Consider the following 17,720-nt stretch of genomic DNA (forward strand, 5'->3'; position numbering starts at 1 on the left):
CAATTGGTTCCTGTTCACCTTGATTTTATATCTTAAGACGGAACAAAACCTAGGGTTTATCTGTGGGAGACAGATTTATCCTTTGATCGACTTTTCTGTGTGAGACAGATTTGTTTATTATCAAGTCTGCGATTTTGGGTTGCAGCAACTCTTGGTTGTGGGTGAGATCAGCTAAGGGAATCAAGTGCGTAGTATCTTGCTGGGATCAGAGGCGTAGGAGTACAACTGTACCTTGGATCGGTGGGAGACTGATTTGGTTTCAACTATAGTCCATTCCGAAGTTAGCTTGGAGTAGGCTAGTGTCTGTAGCGGCTTAATACAGTGTGTATTCAGTCTGGACTAGGTCCCAGGGTTTTTCTGTATTTACGGTTTCCTCGTTAACAAAATTTCTGGTGTCTGTGTTATTTCTTTTCCGTATTATATTTTATATAATTGAAAAAATACAGGTTGTGCGTTCGTGATCATCATTTGGAAATCCAAACTTTGGTTGTCGATTGATATTGATTGATCCTTGGACATTGGTCTTTGGTACCATCCAAGTATTCCTTGTATTTGATAAAGATTCGCTATTGTTTTTAGCTTGAGTAAAAATCAAATCAAGAGAGAGATATTAACTCCTTGAGATACTTTCTAGATTGAATCTGACTGTCTAGTTGATTCTCTAGCAAAGTATTTCGGAGTTAGTCCATACAGATTGCTAAGCGAAATATTGGGTGGTATTGTTAGACCCCCGCTTTTTCAAATAAGGAACCGCGAGGTGTGGGACCGGCCACGGCTAGGGCATGGCTGGTCGGCTAGTGGGCTTGGTCCCGCGACGCCTTTTCCTAATTTTATTATTTCTTTGACGTGTGGAAACACCATGTGACTGGGAGTTTCCTTGAAACGAAGGAGATTTGCTCAAATGAGAGAATTTTCATGAGATCAGGGAAAAATAATAAAATATGATAAAATATAAAATTGGGCGTGGGACTGGTCACGGCGTGACTGGACGGCCGGTGATCCCAGTCCCCTGGCGCCTTTGCTAATATTTTATTATTTTTTCTTCATATTTTGCATAGGTTCATCGTTCCTTCATGTTCTAAAATGCTCATTTTTGCATTCAGATGATGTTTTGTGCATTATTGCTAAGTACACTTGCACAATTTTAGTCAGGGCTTAGTCGATGCTCAGATGCCTGTACGTTGAATATTTATTACTAACCCATGGAACTCTGCTGGGAAGAATCATAGATTGAAGTAACGAAATATTCAAAGATTCGTAGAATATAGGGTCACATTCAGTTATAATCAGAGATAATTAATTGATGGCTCTATACTAGCAGGTATGCTGTCTAGGAGTATTAATTATCTGAGAGTTTGAGTAATATGAACTTGCTGGAGTGTCATACTTCTCCTATTTAGTCAGGGAAAACCTGGTTGCATCCTCAAGACGTTGTTGCTCTATATTAACAGGCATGCTGTCTAGGATCCGTCCAATCTTTCGATTATATACAGAAATAATTACTGAAATTGCTCAGTATTCATGAGATGTGTCGTGGCCTCAGCTGGGAGACTACACATCTATATATACTCTGAGAGACAGCCTTCTCAGTCAGAGGTTCATGGCATGAGATTTCATGCTTTAATGAGAGACATGAGTCTCAATACTCATCCGATTGCCTGATCCGGAGTATGTATAATTATGGTTTTACGATTTTACCATTGTCGAAAATCCACCATCTACAAGTGTATAAAGCCATCTAGAGACATTATGATAATGACTTAACTGCTGCAATTGGCTGTGTTAACTTTGATGTTTGGTCATCTAATACATTTGTTGTCTATGTATCTAACAATATGCAGAATACGATACACGATGCTTGCAAGGATAGAATTATCATATGGCATATTTGGAAGGCTAAATGCAGTCTAGTCTTTGAGAATGTGCAACTTAATATATGGAGTATTGCTAACAGAATCGGTAATAGCTATAATGATTGGAAATCTTCTTGTTTGTCTACAGTTAGAAATAACATTGTTAATGGAAGACCCATTGCTTCTTCGAAACCTCATATTGACAATGAACTTAAAATTAACTTCGATGCAACATTCATTATTGAAACCGGTAATGCGGGATTGGGTCTAATAATTAGAGATTTTGCAGGTACGCAACATGGACTTAGATCCCGGAATACCCCATCAGTGAATGCAGCAGGGGCTGAAGCTGCGCATATGGCACTCTGTTGGGCAAAAAAAGGGGCATCAAGAGAATTTTGTTGGAGGGATATTGTGAATGTAAAGTAAAGGCTATCAATAGAGATAAGAATGCAGTGAGTTGTACCACGAACAACTATATTGAAGACGTTATATACTTGTTGTTAATAGTTCTTTTGATCAACGGTCGTGTAGTCTGAACCTGGAGATGCTAATAAGGCAGCACATAAGCTTGCAAATCAGACACTTTCTTCTTTTATTAGACATAGTTGGTATGAAGAGTTTATAATAGCCCTATATGGGCTATCAACCACTAATAAAAAATGGATAATAATAATAAAAAAAAAGGTTTCTTGCTAGATGATGGGTACACTCCGGCGGGATCTAAACAATATGTTATCTAAAATATTCCATATACTCCACCTTCCCAAGGTGCCATGATAGCTTCAACTGATTTGGTGCTAGGAAGATTGAAGAGTTTCCCAAAAGGGACATCATGTGGAAGAGACGGAATTCATGCGCAACATCTCCTTGACGTTATCAGTGGAGTTGCTGCTGTTTTATCGGATGAATTAATTGCATCTATCACGGACGTAGTTAACTTATGGTTGGCAGGCTCGTGCCCATATGTTTCGGGGGCCTTTGTGGCTAGTGGTCATCTCATCCAACTTACCAAGCCTGGTGGTGGTTTTCCCCCGATTGCAGCACAATTTGGAGAAGGCTCGTTTCTAAATGTGTTGCTTCCTTCGTTGGCCAGGAGATGAGTTCTTACCTGGGTGATTTCCAGTTTGGTGTGGGAGCTAAGTGTGGTGGGGAGGCGATTTTACATGCTGTAAATCGTATGATGGAAGAGAAATGGGATCATGATAATCTTTCCATGTTGCTTTTGGATTTCTCTAATGCGTTCAACCTTATTGATAGAACTGCAATGATTGCTGAGGTACGTAATTTATGTCCCTCTATATCCCGTTGGGTTGAGATTTGCTATGCTTCGCCGGCACGATTATACTACATGGATCATGTAATTTCTTCAGCTCAGGGGGTGCAACAGGGTGATCTTTTGGGACCGCTTTTATTCGCTCTTAATCTCCACCCCTTAGTTTCGAGTATCGCCAAACGATGTGAGTTGGAACTTCAGGCCTGGTACCTTGATGATGGTAAGGTGATTGGTGACACTATGATGGTGGCAAAGACACTTCAGATTATACAGGAGGAAGGTGTTGATAGGGGGCTATTTCTGAACATTAAGAAGACAGAATTATTCTGGCCTTCTCCGGATCCCAGAGCAACCACTGCAGGTGTTTTCCGCCAGACATTAGCAGGCCAGAGAAAGGGGTTAAGTTACTAGGAGCTCCCATCAGTCTTGATGCCCAGTTCAATGCCGATTTGGTTGTGAAAAAATTCCATAAAACTGTGGAACTTATTGATGCAGTTGAGAAACTTGAAGATCCATAGTGTGAAATTCTTTTGTTTAGGAATTGTGCTGGAGTTTCTCGGTTATACTTTGCTCTTCGAACCACCCTGTCGGATTACATGTATGAGGCTCGGGATCTGTTCGACTCTCAACTGTATAAGTTTCTGTGTCATGTGATCACTGGAGATGGCCCTGGTTTTGGTCCCCTGCAACAAAGGCTTTCCAACTTGCCACTCAGGTTGAGCGGCTTAGGAGTTTATTCGATGCAAGATACTGCGCATTATTGTTTTTTTAGCATCGTGTCTACAGACTCTTGAAATTCAGTCTGTTATCTTGAGACGCACTGGCATCAGTGGTTTCAGCACCCACCTCGTGCGAGCTGCTGCTTCCTTCAACTATGTGTGTAGTCTTGTTTCTCCTATATGCGTTGATAGCTCTGCCACTCATTCAATGAAAACCTTGGCAGTTTTTTATTTTGATGCAGTAAAGAAGAATTTGACTACCAATTTCAAGTTATCTGAACGTGATTTGATACTTTGGCAGAGTAATCAAGTGAAGCATGCTTTAGATTTTTTATTGGCCATTACTATAGCTGGCTTAAATCAGACAATTTTTGCAAGGCAGTTCAGTGCGGTGCTATGTTACATACTTGGGATCCACCTTTTTGAGTTGGACAACACATGCCCCTTTTGCAAGAGGGAGATGGATGTTTTTGGTGATCATGATGTGCATTGCGCGAATGAAGTAGGCCTTAAATTCCGACATGATTTGGTGCGTGATACGATTGCAGACATACACTACCGTGATGGAGTTTTGGCACGTAAGGAGGTGGACTTGGGGCTTCTTGCTAATAACGGCACTTCTCTGAGACCAGCGGACATTTTGGTACACAATTGGGATAATGGTCACGATGTTTGTTTGGATGTGACGATTGTTTCACCCTTTGCAGGAAGTAATGGTCGTTCTTTGGAGTTGGGACAAGCTCTCAAGGATGCCGTTGTTCGTAAGAACACCAGGTATTTGGAAAAAATGTACATCACAGGGATATGGGTTTGAGGCTTTGGCTTTTACTACTCTTGGCGAGCTTGGAGTTGATACGACCAATTTTATTAAACGTCTTCGCAATTAAATGGCTAGCCATGACGCTAATATGCGGGTAGGAGATTTCCTTTTTCACAGATTAAGTGTGGTAGTACAAAATGGGGTTGGAGCCCAGCTTGTTGCTAGGCTCCCGACAAGTTTCTTGTCCGATGAGAATCCTTTTGAATAATCCTTTTGTAAATTTTAAAAATAAATAAATAAAAAGAATTAGCAACAAAATCTTAGATATGAAAGGTATGTGGAAGGTATGGGGCGGGGACCTTAAATCTCATCCCGCCCCTTTGATGCATCACTAATTTCGGGAATTACATGTATTCGACTCAGTTTCATGTTTGTGCGGATAAAACCATACCTAATAAAGACGGATACACCAGAGGAAGGGTTTAGGTGGGGCAAATTGTCATCCCTTGAAATCATTAAGACTATTAAAAGAAAAAAGAAATTAAAAAAAAGATATTAAGACTATTAAAAGTAATTTTAACAAAAAAATAATAAATGAAAATATATTTTGTCGTAAGACATAGAATTCCAACTAGCTCATAGTTCACTTATTTATTTAGTAATCACTAATTTTAAGAAAAAAGATGTTCACTAATTGCATAAGAAAAATTGTGCGGCGTTAGTGATTTAGTGTTCACGTTTTCTGGCTCGTATCAACTTTTGATTAGTAGGGTTGTGTAGACCATCCTTCAATTCAAACTTTCATTTCAAAAGATTAAAACACATTTGAGCTAATAACAAGTAAGAATCCAATGTGTTTTTGACACTCCAAAAATTAATCTGAAAAATAAGATACAAATTTAAAACATAAAGCCGTAAGCCCGTAAATATATTGTAAAAAATGAATCTCCTACAACCAATGTTAATAATACCACCCCTTATTTAGCCTTTTGATTTTAAATTCCTGTATTAAAAAATTAATTTAAAATTTGTCAATGATGATATTAAAAGAGAGGAGGAATGGCAATTTAAACCTAGCTGGCAGAGAATGAAGTTAAAACCTCCACAGCACCTGTGAATACAAAATTCGCAAATACCAGACCACTATACAGGACAATCAAACATACTCCCACATATTCTTTTCTTTTCTCTCTTTAAACCCTTAATATATTCTTAGCTAATCTAAATGTATTGAGATATAGCTTTTTCTTTAATCAATTTATGTTTCCAATCATTTTTCTATTATTGTTCTAGTACTTGTACTCTATGTAGTCGATTTCGGCCATCTCGGCCGAAATTTCGGCGAAATTTCGGATTTCGGTCCAAGAAGAAGAGATTTTGTTAATTTCGGCCGGACGAAATCTTTGCGAAAATTTCGGCCGGAAACGCGTTTTTCGGTCGGAATTTCGGCCGAAATATATATATATATATAAATTTTTTTTTAAATTGAGTGGATTAATCTCAAGTACAAAAATTAAACAGATTAATTCACTCACTAGTATTATTGCTTGTTGTTGTGTTTGAATTTCTTGATCTAAAATTATCATTTGGTGTTGATGATGAGGAAGGTGAACAACCAGATTTACTAATACTATGTTTCTTTTAAGTGGGTCAATACTCCCTCAATCTTCTAGTCTGACTCAAACTAGGATTGGGATTAATTGAACCTGGCAACAAACACTTCTTATTATAAAAGTTGGAACCGAAATTACACCGAAATTTGAAAACGGAATCTCCCCGAGACAATGTTGTACCAGTGTCTCGCTCGGGACCGAGATAAACCGGAATCCGAAATTAACTACCTTGCTTGTACTTTCAGTTTTTCATTTTTATTTTTTTATAACTGCCGAATCTGTTAAGAAGTAGAAGTTACATTACTGAGAATCGGGAACAAGTTCCTTCTCAGTTTTTCCAATAGGTGTTTTTGTTTCACTAGGAAATATTATGTAGAGACGCTTTTAACACTTAATATTCTAGTTTTTTTTTCTTCCTATTTTGACTACTCAAAACAAGAAATTTCTATGTCTAACCTTAAAACAAACATTACTGAAAAAGAAATAAATTTTTACATTTCAAGATAGTATTATGCACTCTCCAATGATACTGAGAAGATTGATCTCCATGCATAGCCGAGACGAGATTTTTGCGATCATTGACAAAACAATACTATGATTTTATCTTCAGATCCTTATTCCACTTGAGCGCTTAAAGAAATGCCTTGACTTCTACATGTAAGGGGCATGTTGCCCATCATGGTCTTGCCCTAAGCACCTTTATGTTGCCTGATTTATTAATTTGACAATGAATTATTAACCAATGATGTCACTGTATATAGCACAATTATAAAGTTGTTACGTGATATTAATAGCGACCTCCAAACTTCCACTTTGTCGTGAACATCAAGAAATTTATGATGAATCACAAAATTGTATACTTATTACAATTCCATCGTATTGATTGTCCCAATTTACAGTTTTTACTATGTCACAAATCGAAAATTCTCGGTCATAAATTACAAAAACAAAAAAATAGGGGCTTCATGAATGCATAAAATCTAAAACTTACGATGAAATTAACCGATGATGTCTTCGGATAGCACAATGATAAAATTGTAAGGTGATATTAATAGAAACTTCCGGACCGCCACTTTATCATCAACATCAACAAATTTAAGATGAATCACAAAATTGTGTACTTATTACAATTTCATCATATTAATTGTTCAACTTACTATTTTTTATTTCATTTGAAAATTTATAACTTAGAGTCACTAGAGTCACATTTTCTTTTGCCAATTTTATAATATGTGAATCCTTCACTAGACTTCGAAACTAATAACAAGAATTTACGTGTTATATATTTTCTTTTGCCAATTATATGAAATGTTAACCCTGAATTAGACTTCAAAATCTACCACGCAACATCTTTAACCAAAAAATTTGAAAAATTGGTTGATTATAAATTTATAAAAGATCATCCATTTCAATGGTTAAATGGAAAGCTATTAAGTAGTGCAAATTTTATTTTCGATACACGACGATTTATTAATGAAATTAAAGAATATGATAATCCACGTAACCTACATTAAATTCTGTCCAGCTCTCATTTCTTATAGCTAACTTGGCATGTTTAGTGTACAATATATCGACTTAACTATTACATTCTCTCTTTATATAAAACCAGAATCAAAAGAAAAAATTAAATTCAGAAACTCATCAAAGAATACTACCACGATAATACGGATGCAATGTGAATGATCATGAAAATCAAACCGAACATAAACCAAATCCTACAATGAACGATCCAGATAATTAGTGAAAAAGAAATCAAGCGGTAAATGAAATGCTGAATTTTCTTACGTACACCCGTTTGTTCTTCTCAACATCGATCCAGCCATCCAGGATCACCCAATCCTGGATCGATGACCCAATCAAAATGTAATAATGACCCATTGGGTGAAATATACTCTCCCATGACAGTTGCTCAGTAATAATTAATTAAATTCATGCTTTAGAAAAGAAAAATGATGAAATGCAATTTTATTATCTAAATAGGATAGGAGGTTATATTTAATTATTAATATTACTGCCGCTATTAGGAGTATGTTACAGCCTAAGATACCCTGTCCTAATAAACTCCCCAAAAGAAAGAAAGAAAGAAAGAAAAAGAAAGAAAGAAAGAAAGGGCCCTCCTCCAAGTTGCAGCATAACCAGACAAGAAGAACAAACAACAACAACCACATTCATATGCTTTACAGCCAAACCACAGTACAACACCAACAACAATAAGAACAAGACCAAAGAACAAGAAGAAACTGAAAAAACCCCGCTTGTTATCCTTATTCTCTACTTCATCGTTTGGAACTTTATTTAAGGATGGACTTGTACTGCCTGTAGTGGGTTTTGCTTGCTTTGTGTTTGATGATTGTTTGGTAAGATGTTCAGACTTTCTCTGTCGGCAAAAGGTTGTAATCTGTCGGCATTGTTGTCAGTTTAAGAAGAGTATTAAGATAATGATTATGATGATGAGGAGAAGAGGAAGAGGAGGACACAGAGAAGAATAAAAGATCTTAGTATCTCTATATTTGACTTGGAAGCCAGCCAAGGGGAGGTTATCTTCGGATTTATTACTTAGTAATTCAAGTTGGGTGTTATTGAACAAACTAGTTTTCTTGACCTGGGTATTTCTCCATTTCTTTGTTGGAGGTTTATATTGATTGGAATCAGGGAGAAAGATTACAGAGAATGGAATGTAGGTGAGTTTCATCTTCATCTTCATCTTCTTTTTCTTTTTCTCGGTTATTATTATTAATGCTGGTTGATTATATTCATTGTATTGAGTATATGTTTTCTATTTCAAATGCTTAGATGGGTTTACATCCATTATATTTCAGGTTAGATGTTTAGGCATATATTCGGCGAGGGTAGTGTTCTTCATAGCTGAGCTGGGTTCCCAACCAAATGTCAAAGACTCTTGCAGCAATACTGGGAGGTGCTGCAGGAGCCGTGGCATTGGTGGGGATTATAATCTTTTTGTGGTTCTGTCTACTTCGTAACAAGACTATCTCAAGAACTTCTGAGTCGGGGTCTTCTGATCCATCTGTTCAAGGTACTGCATTTTACATTACAATTGTTGTTTATAGAGTGAGGGAATTACATTTTGATGCTCAAATTTTATTATGATTTGCAGTGGGAAGAAATGTTGGCACCGTGTTGTCTTTACGGGGTGGCATAAATCTACAATCTGAAGCAAGGCGTTTTGCACTGGAAGAATTGGCTGCGGCAACAAAGAATTTTAGTGACATAAATTTGATTGGTAATGGAAAATTTGGTGATGTGTATAAGGGTTTGCTTCAAGATGGGATGATTGTGGCTATTAAAAAACGGCCAGGTGCACCTAGTCAGGAATTCGTAGTAGAGGTATGAGCAACTTTGATTAAGATCGCAGTTAGTTTTTCGAGAAAAATAATTTGCAGAATTAAGTGGGATGTCTTGTTTGGGTTCCTGCAAAAACAAATATGTCCAATGGGGGTCCTTCAAAAACAAATAGTTCTCCACTGTTATCTGTCATACTGATTCACACATTATTTGGCTGAGAATTTCTACCAGGTTCGTTACCTTTCGTCTATTCAGCATCGGAACCTCGTCAGTCTTTTGGGATATTGCCAGGAAATTAATCAGCAAATGCTCATCTATGAGTACATACCCAATGGAAGTGTTTCTAGTCACTTAAATGGTAATTGTCCCTCTATTTACATTTGTTTGGTCATTTTGCTTCCGTACTGAAGTGTATGTACTCACTTGACTTTGCAACAATACCAAGTGGATGATATGTAATCCTAACTTTTATGAGACTGAGTGTAGACCATATAGTATCTATCAATTATTTTCCCACTTTGTTGAATCTCTTCTCAACAGCCATGCTAAGTGAGTCTACTTTTGTATTTCTGGTAGGGGCATCTGAGGTTCCTGAGGAGAAGCTAGAACTCAAGCATAGGCTTCCAATAGCTCTTGGAGCAGCTAAAGGTGATCCTCTGCAAAATCAGAGAGCATTGATGGCTTTCCTGGTATTGGTTTTGTTTATTTTAGTAAGGAAAGTATTATAAGGTTCTTTGTTCGCCCATACTGTTGTACGCTGCCTCTAAGATATTATGTTAATCTAGAATGTCCTCTTTATGGACTGGAGTCTTGAAGCAGTACTCTCTGCATAACGTCTTTCCTATAATTTACATGCAGGTTTAGCCCACCTGCACACTATGAGTCCTCCCTTGGTACATAAGAATTTCAAAACAGCGAATGTCCTTGTGGATGAAAATTTCATTGCTAAAGTTGCAGATGCGGGAATTCGCAATTTACTCGGTAGAGTTGACATGGCAGGAACATCCTCTCAAGTGATGGCTGATCATATATTCCTTGCTCCAGAGTAAATCTTTATCTCTAGCTCTCACAAAAATGTTTTACAAATTAGATTTTTGTTGAATGCAAACTTGGTGGTTGTGAGTTCCTTCTTTCGCAACATGTTTAATGATATATTTATTATTTAATTCGCTAACTATAAAGAAATGTCTCCTGCTGATATCAAAATGTAGAGAAGAACAGTAAATAAAATAATACAGTACTTAGACATCCATTCAATAATGAATATGATTAGTATCTGTACTTGTTATTTTTGAGCAAACAATTTCACTTTACATTTCTACTTGCTGCTGCTAATGCGCATGTTGCATACATGTGTAGGGTGAGAGAGTTCGGAAGATTCTCCGAGAGAAGTGATGTATACAGTTTTGGAGTATTCTTGCTGGAGTTGATAAGCGGGAGGGAAGCGATGCAGTCTTCAGAGTCTGATCAGAGCCTAGTTGAATGGGTACTTATCTTTATATTTCTCCATAGACAAATCTGGTCATGCCAGCTCCCCTCAGAGACGCATGTTTTTACTCCTATTTACCTTGGTTATCATGGGAGTGAATCTGTCACTGACCATTTTATCAGCTGTTGTCAGACAACATGTCTACCAAATATCCTAGATATCTGGTGTTGGCTTGAGTAAGGATCTTATCAATGAAATCTGAGCAGGAAAGTACACTGTTATGTGTACCCTGGTACTACTTGTGCTCCATGACCATTCACTATTTAGTAGTCAATAAATGACTAGAAGGAAAGATTCTCCCTTGGAAATCCACCTCTAACCCTGACAGGAGTCATACCAATCTAAACTTTGGGTTTTCTTGATTCAACCTCAACTCTGTTGTTGTTCGTTTTGCTTGTAGTATAAATGATCCCATTTTCACTTACTGTAGCCCTTGAAATCTCCCTCTGGATTCAACAGCCAGTTCAAGTATGAGAGTAAATTGTATAATACCTTGGTGCCAATATGCTCAGTCATGCATGTATTAGCAAGTGTAGTTTCTCAATCTTTTTATTATAGTTGCTCTATTGTGTTCTCTTTCTAAATGCCTCTTCGTTTCTTGCTGTTGTTGACAATGTGAAGGTGCAAAATTATCAGGACTGGAGCCATTTATCAACAATCATTGATCACAAACTGGGCAGCAGTTACACAGCTGAAGTGATGAAAGAATTTATACAGTTGACAGCACAGTGCGTGGATACATCTAGTCAGAGACGGCCAACCATGAATCATGTTGCCACGGAGCTAGATAGAATCTTAGAGAAAGAAAGGAGCTTGACTACCATCATGGGCGAAGGAACCCCAATCTTTACCCTTGGGAGCCAACTATTTACTACAACGGCAACTACTACTAGTTTCAGATAACTACAATTCAGATTCAGAAACGGTGAAGAAACCTCATACATGCATATAGCTTTTCCTTTTTCCCTTCAAACTGTAGAGTTAAAAAAAATGTTCAGCTGTTTGGCAAGTGTAAAAAGAACAGCTTTGTTTCTTTTCTTTTTATCATTATTGTGGTCATTTTACCCAATTCATTGTGTTGAGATATGAAATCATGTTATATGAACTAACTAAATATCAGTTCGATCTTCATTTTTCGTTCTTCGACTGCACTGCTATGTATAACATTTACTATTATTTATTGTTAAATACACAATATACAGAAGCTTGAGTTTGGTCTTTGTCGCGTCTCTCTTTCTACTGTTTTAAACTTAACAAGATAACACAAGCTATACTGGAGAATAAAACAAATTATGAGAGTTGTAACGATAAAAATAATGAAATCTGGCTAGCTGGCAGTTTGCACTAGGATTGCTAGCTAATTAGCAATAGCCATTTGGTTGTACATTGTACAGATATCCAAGTGAGTGATATAGAACCGGCCACCAGCTCGTTGGTAGAGATATGGCATGTTTCGACTGCGGATTTTCTTGATTATTCACATTGAATCCTATCGGTTTTTATTCGAGAGATCCATGTAGGAGCAAATACAAGGGTGCCTTCTATCATGACTCAGGGGAGCATTGTGTCATGGGAATCTCGAACCTAAGGAAATTAAGATCCCACAATGACTAGGTAGGAATCCCTCCCACGAGTTAAACTCCCCACCAAGTTGCGCAACTCCATGTTTGAAAAAATACAACGTGCTTTAATATATGTGAGAGAATTATCGTGGCCCGTGGAGACATGGACGAAAGGGAACATTATTTACTATCCGTGGACACTCTTAGATGGACATCAGACAAAATTTGTGTCATTTTCTTCGCAAAATCTAAACGATAATGAATTTAAGTGTAATATTTGATGATATGTTCCTCTTATAAGACTCTATATTCCTACAAAAAAAAATTAACGCAATTCGAGATAGCAAACCTCACCATCTACCAATCTTAATTTCAACCGTTAAATTTGAACGACTAATATTCAAAGGGGTAGATAGTCATTCAATACATCTCGTTTTGTGCTCATTTTTTGTAGAAATGTAGAATCTTATAAGAAGTACATATCATCAAAATATTATACTTAAATTTATTGTCGTTTGGGTTTTGCGGAAGAAATGACGCAAATCATGTCTAACCTTGTCCATCTAAGAGTGTCCATGGATCTTCCCTCATTTATTATTTTGGATTTTTTTTTGTACACAAAATATTATGGAATTCAAGCATACAATATAGGTAGATAAGATAATACTACTAACAGATTATTTTATTTTATTTTTTCATTGAAAATTATGCAAATACATACCAACAAGTGTAGAAATTTAGATTTTTAAGATTTTTGAGTTTTAATGAATATTTCATGTAAAAGGCAAATCGAAAAACAACTAATTATGTAATAATTGAACCAATTCTTACATGGATATATTCGCCTTTTACCAAAGAGATTACAAATATTACATTATCAATAAACCTCATAGACTCGATTACAATTCGAGTGCAAGTTCTTTTACAAAATTTGAAAATGAAAATTACATTGGTTGGTTACAAAAGACAACAATCAACACAAGCTTTTTTCCCCTCCTGCATTTCCTACCATTTCTCCCGCCACGAGCTCTAGCCCAAGAGATAAATCTATGAGGATTTAATAGAAAGAGTGTTACCCCCAATTTGGAAATATAGGAATCCTGACATTTTTGATAAAAATGTGCCTAACCCAATCAAGCTAATTGATTCCATCAATTTGGAATTCAAAGACATATGTTGCTGGACCCAGACAAAATAAGATTAAGAATCATTCTAATATTGTTGAAACAATGACTTTGATTGGTTTATTATTATCGGTGTCTCCTTTTTGGAGTCTGGCTTCTCCATGGATTTTGCAATCCCTAACCCTATTATTGATAAAAACAGGTCACTGGAAACAATGTCGGTCTGATAGTACGTAGATGGCTTATGGGCTTCAGATCTTTCACCAGTCATCTAAGAGTCTTCGGAAAGGATTTTGCTTCAGATCTTTCACCTACCATCTAAGACTCTTAAATGATTGTGAAAATCTAGTGAATTTAAAAAAATAAAAAAAAATAACTTAAACTTGGAGGGCTCAAGTCAATATCATAAACCGTCAAGCTCTATTTGATTCGTTTACTTATATTTACTTTTAAGTTCTTAAACAGAGATTTTTTGCATCTAGAGGACAAGTTAGCAAAGGAAGCTAGGTCTAAGGGTGTTAAGTTTTTTTACTAATGTTGGCTTTGATAATGAAAATGAATGGTAGAGGATCTTCTTTACGAGGTTGCTATTTCATTGGGAGTTTCCAGTACAAAGCAAAAGCAATTCTTCTGAAATCGAAAACATAGACTTTTTGTCCCAAACAAGTTGGGGTAGGCTATAAAGGGAAGCCAAAATGAACCACAAGGTCGGCCTAAACAGTTATTTGTGGGTTTCATCTCATGAAGATATGGTTGGGTTTCTATGCCGGCTTGCCAAGACTGTCACAACTTTCCTTTATCTTGACCTAGTGCGGGATGTGCAAGTTACACAGGTGGAGTTCGTCCTTGGCGCTTTTCGCGCCGTGGGTTCACTTTTTCGGCATGGGGAAAAGGCGCTAGCCAGCTCCCCAACTGGCATGGGTTCAATTGTTCACAGGTTGTGACCATCTTATAATGAAACCCAAGATATAAGCAAATATGACGGCTCTCCTCACATTTGGGGACTAGTATATTATTAAGGGGACTCATAAATAATTATTATATCGGTCGCTCCGTGATAAGGAATGTTTTATTGTTAGAAAATAACTGCGTTACCCTTTACTTTTTAAATTATGTTATTAACATTACAAATATTATTTTTTTATATTGGGCTCGTTTAAGATTTTATTTTGTTTTTCTTTGCCAGACTTAAAATTGTTGTTCATACGCGAAAATAGATTGAGTTTCGACTATATCCATATTTTTCCTAGCCGAAACCAGGTCTGATTTTATGTGATGTTGCAGGAAGAATAATCTCTTGTAATTCGAACTTTGGACTTGCTCCTGATGCAGTTAGTGCTGAAGCAATGTCACTGTTTTGGGCTGTATCCTGGGCAGTGGAGCTGAATTTATCTAAAGTTCTTCTTGTTAGTGACTGTCTGCAAGTGGTAGATTTTGTGAATGGAGTCAGTCACTCGGCCGGGTGGAGATGCAGTGATATTCTTCAAGACTGTTGCTGCATTATCTCTAGTAGTTCTGTTTTTAAGCTTGTATATATTAAGCGTGCTATGAATAAATTTGCTGACCGGCTTGCACGCCGGGTTAGGAAGTTATGTGTTAAAGCTACTTGGTCTTCATGTCCTCTTTTTTTGAACTACCTTGAGAGAGTCTTATTGTGAATGCTTGTAACTTCCTTCTTTGTCAATGAAAATTTTGTTTCTTAGCAAAAAAAAAGAAACCAAGTTTAATTGGGTTGTTATATTTATTTTTCGTAGCTGAATACAATTTCGTTTACGTTCTTTTTGTTATTTTTCCTTGTCAATATGCTTGAAAAAAAATGAAAAATGAAATACCTAGTCGCACTTAAACAAACATGATAAATTAAAAAGAAAAAAATAAGATAAATTAAGATAAAAAATAAAAATATAAAGAAAAATAAAAGTAACAAATACTTAGCCAAGTGCACATCTCAAGGATACCGGTTTTATGTCTTGGCCTTCTCGATGATAGGGGAGCTTGGAGAGGACCTTGTTTTGCTGTCGAGGAGATTGAAGAATTGCATGACTAACTATGATACTAACAACAAAATAGGAGGTTTTCTTTTTAATAGGATAGGTTTGGCTATCCAAAAGGGTGTTGGCGCACAGATTGTTGCCCAACTTCCTCCCATTCACGTGTAAATAATAATAGTAATAATATTAATAAAAGCCTCTGGGGCAATCTTTCTAAAACTAAACTTAAAAAAAAAAGTAATAAAAAAAAAAGGTATTTTATCCATTACTATAAATATATGGATAAGGGGTTTTTATTTTTACTTTAGAATGACCTAACGAAAATTGGAAGAACGGTCTCCTCAAAAACACGTGATTGAACTTATCATGAAGGGATTTCAATATGAGGGATTGTTGCTTATTGTTAGAGCATTTCTCGGTTGAACCCACCAAGCGTTGTATGTCAAGTTTGGTTGTCATATTTTAGTGAATCAAAACTCATTTAAAGAGTCGCTTGATTATTTACTAGATTCAACTTCGTATAGGTTAGCTAGAAAGTTACTAGGATATGAGACTTACAAGTATTACATGAAGACTTGAAGAATTTGAAGAAGTAAAGAGCTACAACGACGACATCATCCTTCCACTTGAGGTTAGTAATATTTGACTTGAACTGTTTCATTCCTAAGGTATCTTTCAAGTCGTGCATATTGAAAACATAGATGCGAAGCTGTGAATGATTATACTCTAGTTAGACATAGTATTAAGGAATTGCAATACGAAGTATAACGTCTATCTTTTGAACTTCGTATATAAGACATCGACATAATCGTATGAATGCTATTGTGATTATGTGTATGGTATGGGTGAAAATTCCGTCCTAGGAAACAATGTTTTACATTCGTTTAAAGGAAGTACAATTCATAAACTTGTTTTATGAATCGAAAGGGAAATCACTAGGCTTATTGGTATTGTTATTCATTGCAAATCTTTGGATTACCAATATGTGTGTTTAGTATAACCGCTCATAACTTGTTTATGTATCTTGGTAAAACTATTCACAATGCATGACTTTTATATTGGTATGACTTTTATTAGTGAAACTGATCCATCCTAAGTAATCACCTGAGATGGATGATCGATATTTGTAATTGGCATGACCATTCCTAGCCATTGGGTAACAGATCCTAGAACTTGGTTGGGACTAGTCACAAGATGTGTAATCGATCCTTGTAGTAGGTTAACAAGTTTTAGTAATTGGTGTGACCGATCCTATAACTTGTGCAACCGATCACAAGTAAGTACCATAAATAAGTGATAACCGATCCTGATACTTAGTTAACAATGTTTCGGAAACTAATATGACTGATCCTAGTAGACACTTGGAGGTAGAACCGAAACTTGTTTTAATAGAACCGTTAAACCCATGAATGGTGATTGAATGTTTTTGATCAAACACATAGTTCTTCGAAATCAGATGAACCAATTCTAAACACGTTTGGAAGTGTGGCAAATCGATTCCAAGATTGTAAATATGAAAAAGGATTTACAAAGTAAAGATGTCGACATACTTTGAACATGTGCAGTAAATCTTATCTTTTATTTTTCAAAGATATTACTTAATAACTAAAGGGGAATCCCGGATCGAAATAAATTGAGAATCTCTTAATTAAGGTTTTTAGTTTTATATGCTTTTAATTTCCAGCAATTAAAATGCATATCTTTGGAAAATAAAAATTAGTAATGTGCATTTACTAATTAGATATTTTCTACTGAGATTTCGGTCAATATTTGGACAGAGCATTTCCAGGAATTATGAAAACCGAATTTGGAAATATATTGCATATCTTGAGAATATCTTCGATTTTGGAAATTCCTTGGTGTCCAAACTTCCTTGGTCTATAAATATTGAAGTTTGCATTTCGAGCAAACTAATCCTTAGAGCCAGAAAAAATACCTAGTTGTGTTGTTACTGGTGGAGCCGTCTATTCGGAGAGGAAAGTACCCTAATTAGGCGAAATCTCTTACGACCGCTCATTTTAAAGACTTCT

General features: G+C 36.3%; 2 protein-coding genes across 2 annotated transcripts; both read left to right on the forward strand.

Moving 5' to 3' along the window:
* Window positions 1-1,835: 1,835 nt before the first annotated feature.
* Window positions 1,836-2,282, forward strand: LOC113278919. Its single transcript, XM_026527641.1, has one exon. The coding sequence runs from the start codon at window positions 1,836-1,838 to the stop codon at window positions 2,280-2,282; it is 447 nt and encodes a 148-aa protein (XP_026383426.1).
* A 6,047-nt stretch (window positions 2,283-8,329) lies between these two features.
* Window positions 8,330-12,232, forward strand: LOC113281316 (probable serine/threonine-protein kinase PBL21). Its single transcript, XM_026530025.1, has 8 exons — window positions 8,330-8,902; window positions 9,041-9,255; window positions 9,337-9,566; window positions 9,756-9,882; window positions 10,101-10,172; window positions 10,383-10,569; window positions 10,884-11,010; window positions 11,635-12,232. Exons 2-8 carry the CDS (start codon window positions 9,108-9,110, stop codon window positions 11,914-11,916), a joined length of 1,173 nt encoding a protein of 390 aa, XP_026385810.1. The 5' UTR covers window positions 8,330-8,902; window positions 9,041-9,107; the 3' UTR covers window positions 11,917-12,232.
* Window positions 12,233-17,720: the final 5,488 nt, after the last annotated feature.

The sequence above is a fragment of the Papaver somniferum genome, chromosome 5 (assembly GCF_003573695.1).
Source record: "Papaver somniferum cultivar HN1 chromosome 5, ASM357369v1, whole genome shotgun sequence".
NCBI lineage: Eukaryota > Viridiplantae > Streptophyta > Magnoliopsida > Ranunculales > Papaveraceae > Papaver > Papaver somniferum.